A 7539-nucleotide genomic window follows, 5' to 3' on the forward strand; every position below is an offset into this window, starting at 1 on the left:
TTTTGAAGTGCTTGGCTCTCCTGAACTCTTCCACCACACCGCGGCCATATTTGATCATGTCTCGAACATCCTTAGGACAGGGTGGGTCATTGAGTTTCCTCATCTCCAGCTTTGCCGCATCCTGACAGATACAAAAATAGACATGCTATCAATTTCTAATGTACATTTGTACAAACATGCACAGAGCTCGGTTTGGGTAATGACATCATCTATTACTATTTTACTATTTACATAAAGCTGACCATACATCTTACAGGCTGATTGGGAGATCTAAAGTAAATTGTACAACGAATGCAGACATCCCAACTCTCCCGGACGTTCCAGGAGTTTCCCCGCTACAAGATAGCAGCTCCCCAATGCCCGCGAGGGAAACATTTTATCTAGCAGAGTAAACCTCTATGGGATCCCTATCTATGTTTTTTTTTTTTTATCGTATCCTGACAGCGTCCGCCAAAACCCCCCCCAATAACCAAACAAAACAACCACACACAACAGATAGCAGGGGAATGAATAACCGGCTGATATTGGCCATTTCAAATTGCAATAGCAGGCTGGCTATTACACCCACCCACTGCCAATCAGAAGAAGTGGACCTGAAGTTCTCCTCTGCTAATTGACAGCAGCAGTGGGCGGGTATAATAACCAGCCTGCTATTGGCTATTGCAATGGCCAATAGAAGCCCAACTATTCATTTTCCTGTTATCGGTTGTTTTTTGGGGGGTTTTTGTTCAGGTAACCACATCTAGGACTATAAGAAATGTATAATATGATAATGGGATCTATACCTTCTCTTTTGTTGTGCACTCCCTGCACTCACAAGTGAAGAAGTAGGAATCTTGCAGTCTGTCATTCCGATCTTCTGTGGGGTAGAGTAGATCGATGTAGCTGGTGAACACCTAGGAACAGGAAGGACATTATGATTATTATAATTATACAGGATTGATATAGCGCCAACAGTTTGCGCAGCGCTTTACAATATAAGGAAGACATTACAATCACAATACAATTCAAGACAAGATGGTAAGGGGGCCCTGCCCCTAAGGGCTTACAATCTAAAAAGACATTGCTGGTTAAGGCACCCACCACATGCATCCATTAACAATGCAGTTTTCAGGCAGCAACATGAAATCCCCATCCAAAACTGTACCAATAAAATAAACAACACCCCTGGTAATGATTTCATTTCAGATCTGAGGCACTTGTATTCTCTGTGCCAGTATGCACTGTGCGATAATAATTATTATGGAAACACTACCATCCTTTTTATAAATGTGATATGAGCAGGTTTTACATTGGGTCCCCTTTGCCGAGACTGGGACATTTGCTTTGAGCATCTGTAAAAATCTGTTCCTCCTACAGTCACTTAAAAATCAGTGGCCTAAAAATCAGTTAGGCTTAATATTTTTTTTTTTTAAATCTCTTTGCAAGTCTATTCAGTCTGTTATTTTATGTTCCCTACAACCTACGGGTTAACAATTGCTCATTCCAGCTGGATCAGGTGACAATGTACTTCGAATAGGTGAAATATGGATATTCTGAGAAAAAAAAAGCTCCCCCCCGCACTTTGGGGTTTTCCGGTCAGGGGTGCAATGGGATCTACCATATTCTGCAAGCAAACATATACACAAAGTTTAGGAAAACACCATCAGTTTGCCCATTTAGGGCAAAGCAACAATGTCATTTACTACTCACCTTGCCAGCACTCCCCCACCATTCCTTCCTCTACTGCAGCAGCTGGTGACAATATCTGGTGCATCCGGCTTGGTGGAAGTATGGGAACTGCTCCCATGTGACAGAGCTCAGGTCTAGCAGCCATTCCCTAAACCAGACTGCTGTCACATGACGGAGGAAGTGACGTCACCATTCTTTCTATTCTCTGACACTGGTGATTTTAGTGCTGGCTGCAGCAGAGTGACTAGGGAGACTTGAACTGGAAAGGTGACAGTGTCTCTTTAATGTAAAGGTTCCTTCTGCAGACCTGCAGAATGCTGTACTGACATAGGGGCTGGCAGAAGGGACCACAACTCTAAGGAACCAGCAATCTGATACACACAGAAGTATCAGATGAAGAGCATTCCCCCGTCACTGTAGCTCATGAAAGTAGAGATCGGTGGAAAAGGCAAGTGTAACATCTTTTCTTTACAGGCACAGCTTCTTTAGTACTCTTTAAATTTGCAACCCAGTTGCTTTAAGCATTTGTTCTTAAAGTCCCATTTTTTGCAAGGTATCCATTAAAGTGACACTAAACTCAGCAGTTCAATCTTAAAAATGCATTCAAGGACCCTAACTATTACTAAAAATGTATCTTATTTGTGTATCACTCGGCTGTAGATCCTCAAATCATCTCTGAATTGGTGCCGACACTGTCCTTCCTGTGTGTGTTGTAAAGTAGTCACCGCTCCAAGATCACTCCTGTGATGGACTACAATCTCAGGTTTAGTTTACCAATTTGTATTGAGAGATTGTAGTTCATCACGGGAGTGAGCTTGGAGCGATTACTACTTTACAACACACACAGAGACCTTGGGGAACAAAAGTAGCCACCCTCCAGAAGAGAGGACAGTGTCAGCACCAATTCAGAGATGATTTGAAGATCTACAGCCGTGTGATACACAAATAAGATATATTTCTGTTAATAGTTTAGTGTCACTTTAAATTAGAATGAATGTTGTAATACCCTCAAAGAGCCACATGGGGGCATTGTAGGACAGTGTAATCCAATACAGCAACAGCTGATAAAACAATATTACTCAGTGTAAATATATTCCTGGAGCCTGTGGCATGTGTACATTTATTCAAGGGGTCGATTTGATTATATGTTAAGATTACGAGGAAAGGTCTAATCAACATTCCAAGCTTACACAAAGAAAGTGGGCCGCTGCCAGACTATGTCTTCCCCATGCTGACATGTCTATCCCGATAATCTTCCAGCTAGTTGGGACTTCTTCTGTTAGTCAAGCTTCACAGCAAGGCTTGTTGCTCCCATGTTACAAGCTGGCCAGCTTCCAGCCAGCCATAGTACACAGCAGGACGCGGCCCTTCTATAGGTCTGATCTATTTAAAGCCGCATCTATTGAGGTCTGAGGCTCTTTCCCAGACGCCTGAATTCCACATGTATAATGTCAGTAAAGTACGGTATAGCACAAGTATTTCTTGGCATGGGCAGGAAAGGATTGACATTTGCTCGCAACCACTGTGGTTTCACAGTGTTCCTGGAGAAAGATCTTAACAGGCCAGAACAGGCTGCTAGTTTGTAGGGATCATTCTCCATATACCCTCGAGTTAAAAGGGAAAAGAAAGGATTCATCATTTTAATCGTTTTAAAAACTCATCAGTCTAATTTAGAGGAGTCTGATCAGTGTGTCTTAAAGCTGAACTCCAGGCAAACAGCAAAATGCAGAAAAGAACACATATATGGAGTCAGCTTTACCTGCCAAAGGATTTGTATTTTTGTCCATCCAGTCCTGAGCGTTACACACCTTTGCCACAAAGCACAGCCCTTCCGACAGGGCAGACCTCATTTTATCAATTGCAGTTATGTAACACTCACAGGTCTTGGCCCTTCCACAGCCAGTAACTAAAGAGTGAAAGGAGAAGCAGCGGAATAAATCTCAGGACTAAAAATGGACAGTGATACAAATCCTTAGCAGATAAAACCGTTCCAGATATATGTTCATTCGGCGTGTTTTGCTGTGTGGTAGGGATTGAAGATTACAAAGAAATCGACATAACGTCATAAAGGACTTGGAATAGTTCTAACACAGCGGTACCCCACTTCAATTCCTGCAATATAGAAGCAGAACCTTATTCCTTTTATTTTATATAGTCACTTTATATGAGGGAGTCCGACATAACTTCACATATCCAGAGTCATTTGTATGTATTCTCACCTCGTCCCCAGGGTTAATCTCTCGCACAGCTCGGACCTCGGCGACGGTGCCCCTGTAAGTGACAATTACATTGGGACAGCAGCTGTGGTTCATTAGAGCGACGCTGCAAGAGACAGGAGAGTGCACAGCATTAGTGTCTATGTTGGTTACAATTTTATTTCTAACCACCACAATCATAATATAGATCCGTCACATCTCAACCTTTAACCTGCCACCGCTGGAGCCAAGAAGAATTATGACAAGAGTAGCCAATTTCCTCCATCCCTGCCTGTGTTATCTCCCCACTGCCATTGCGTCCAGAGCAAAAAGAAGCTTAACGTGTCTCTATCATGAGAAAAGGTATGGGGGCTGCCGTTCAGGGCCTCTTTTGAAAATGCTGGCTGCCTGGCTTCTATATTTTTGAGTCACAGACAAATGATTGGCAGAATGATCTCTAGAATTGTTCTGGGCCAGAGACTCAAATTATTAAAAGGAGAATTAAGAGGCGAGTGATTTTCACTCAGCCTCATAATCTGGGCCGACCGGTGACAATGAAACTGTGACAGGTCGGCTCAGTAGATCGGGGAAGTGAATGAACACATACCGGCGCTCGCTCACTTCTCGATCTATCCGTGCAGATTCGCCCACTACCCGCTCCTCCAGCGCTGACTGGCGGAACTGACGGGGGAGGGTGCGGGCTCTCTAGATAGGCAGCGCCAGCTGCCACTCACACAGCTGGGTGGATCCAGACAGAATTATTGGGATACGTTCCGGCTGCGGCGTCTCAGTATACCGCGAGCTATTCTGACCTTTGGGTGACGGGAGGACGCTAGTTTGTGCCCTCCCGTTAGCCTTATGAGAACTATGGGGAAAAGCCCTAACCCCATAGTTCTCCTTTAACCCCTTCGTGACGGGAGACGTACAGTGTACGTCTCGTCACAAAGTGGCTATATGACTGGCCACATACACTAAAATAATCTTCTGATAGCTATGAAACCTCCATTCTCAAATAGAGGTCAGGAATGTCAGCTTCCATACTTTTCTCATGATGGAGTCACTTTAACAAAAAAAGTTGGCTGGAGTTCTAATTAAAGGATCAAATCACCCAAAGGGGATATTTGTTATTTTTGGAGCCTGCTAGCCTGAATTTGCCCCTGGCTTCCTATACATCTTGGAAGGTCTAGCAATGAGATCTTCTCATCATAATTCCCGGCTCTGATCCTCTTTACCTGGGAATTCCAGGTGTTCCCATCCACGTTTGTTTGTGTGTGCCAGCTCTTCAAGTTACAATCTACATAATACAAAATAAATAAAAAAAATCTAGAAGAGCGGGGGATTCCTCAAAGTGGCCCCAATATTGTGTGCAGACCTGGGAACCCAGCACAAAGATCTCACCAGTAGAGTCCCAGAGAGATAGGATTTTACAATGGGTGGTGTAACCCACCAAAAACTGAACCAGTGGGGGTGGGCTAACCTTAAGGGAAACCTATACTGGAGACTGGAATTGCTGATCTCATAAAAATGCTAGCTGCTTGCAGGGCTGGGCCAAGGGGTAGGCAGAAGTGGCCGTCTTGGGCGCTTTAGTAGGAAGTGGGGGAAAAAAAAAAAAAAGAGAAGGGCAGGACCCACATCCTATGCTGCTAGAGGACTTCACATCCCATTGGTGGCGGGCGGGGTAACGAATGACGGACACTCTTTGGCCCTTTTGTCTTGGGTGCTAAAGGACCTGGTCGCCGGGCTGGAACAAGTCAGAGAAAAGTCGGAAAAGCATTGAAGCCTCTGGATCAACATAACAGCCATGGAGCTAGCATTTTTAAAAGGAGGATTCAGATATAACTGTTGGCATATTTTCTTGGGTTGCCTTTAAAGCATATCTAAACCCAAAAACAAAAATATAATATATTGCAGCACTCCTTACATGTGGTGGCTGCATTTTCTTTAATCAGGCTCCCATCCTTTATTTTCACCCAGAACGGAATCCAAGCATATCTGCTTTTGTTCACCTCTATAAAATGGGGGACTGAGGGGATTATTTATTTTCTACAGGTATTTATATAGCGCTGACAATTTACACAACACTTTACATAGTGCACATTCACATCAGGCCCTGCCCCCAAGGAGCTTACAATCTAAAAAGGTCCCTATATTAGTAGTTTACAATTTTACAATCATAAACAATGTTGTCTTTCCAGCTCACAGGAAGTGACGAGAACGCTGCATTACTGGCAAGATCAACATGCCTTTTCTGTACATGCCAAATATGTTCTTTGGTCTGAATAAAGAACACTAGTGCAGCTGTCACATCTAAACACTGGATATCTGCAATATAGGACATTCCTGTTTTTGGGTTTAGATGCACTTTAAGGTTTATTTTATACAGCAGACCTCAAATGACTCTGGAATTCAATCGCCGTCATTGCTGAAGGCACGGCGCTGCGGATCCCAGCATACAACGATTTCCATATCTTAGTCAGTGATCCCTTATTACATATTATTAAAAGGGAGCCATGGTGATGCAAGGAAGACGGTCATGCTTTAATTTGCGGATCACACAAGCCTCTCTAATCCATTGTTTAAATGTTGCATTAAAACAGATTAGCGCCAGAGGTCAACAAGGAGGTATAATGTATCGCATATAATTCTGAAAGTCGCTCCTCAGTTACATGGGGGGGGGAATAAAAAAAAATAATGAATAGCTAGAAATAAAAGCTATGCGAGCTGGACATAAAAGAATTATCATGCTGGTCTCTAGATTAGTCCTAATCCTCCCATCTCCAGTTATTTCCCTCAGAACTCCTTGCCTTTAACCTTGTGCAAGGCCATATGTCCACACACAAATGCCTGCGCTTTCATCTGTAATAAGATCCGGCACGCTGCCATTACAGAGGCCCCACAGAGCGGTAATGTGTCACATGACACCGACCAATCAGTAATTAGCCAGATACATTAAAACCTTGTCTAAGCTAATAGGAGCGCCTTGATGATTTAAAGGGGGATCTATAATGTCCAATTAAAGATTTTGTCAGCTCAAGTCAACCTTATAAGTAAACACAGAAGATGGCTTTCTTCCACTTTCTTCCCTCCACTGCCGGACACATGACCAGTGCCAGGGTATTGATCACATGGTCTCCGCAAAACGGGCCTGGGGAAAGTAGCAATTTGCTGCTTTGGTAGACACCATGGGGTCGGTTTATAAACATTTCGTAGAGACATTCACCCTGTGAATCTCTGAGGTGGTTTGTTCTGTGTGAATAGAGGCAAAAATGAATGTGAAATATTTTCTTTTCAGGTCGAAGGTAAAGTAATTTAATACCACATTATGGCAGCTAGATGGAGCAGAGGAAATAAGTAGAGATGTCCCAGCCAGGGATTACTTTTTGTCCCTGCCTGGGACATTCCTTCCCAATCTTTTGTTCCTTGATGGGAAATCCCTCCCCTAACTCATCTGTACTTTAACTGCCAAAGCAAAAACTAGGGAACAATTTTAATGCAGACTCCTACCGGCTGGCAGTGGAGCAGACCTGGAAATTATGGTAAAGAAATTGTGTTACTGAATTGTCACATGAAGCCAATGAGTAATTAATACCACCAATGTCTACAACCTTGCAGTGGGGCTCCCCCAGCTCTGCAAGGGCTGTTTGTTTATGGCTAGGGCTATTATGAAGAGGTC

The 7539-nt window shown here is 43.5% G+C and overlaps 1 protein-coding gene across 1 annotated transcript in view; it reads right to left on the reverse strand.

The window, feature by feature from the left end:
* SMYD2 (SET and MYND domain containing 2) overlaps window positions 1–7539 on the reverse strand; it is a 41297-nt gene that overhangs the window by 4979 nt on the left and 28779 nt on the right. The window contains 3 exon segments of the mRNA XM_018552505.1: window positions 1–121; window positions 786–896; window positions 3891–3993. Coding sequence (XP_018408007.1) covers window positions 1–121; window positions 786–896; window positions 3891–3993 — 335 coding nt within the window.

Source organism: Nanorana parkeri, unplaced genomic scaffold (assembly GCF_000935625.1).
Source record: "Nanorana parkeri isolate BGI_ZX_2015 unplaced genomic scaffold, ASM93562v1 scaffold1, whole genome shotgun sequence".
In the NCBI taxonomy this organism is placed as follows: Eukaryota; Metazoa; Chordata; class Amphibia; order Anura; family Dicroglossidae; genus Nanorana; species Nanorana parkeri.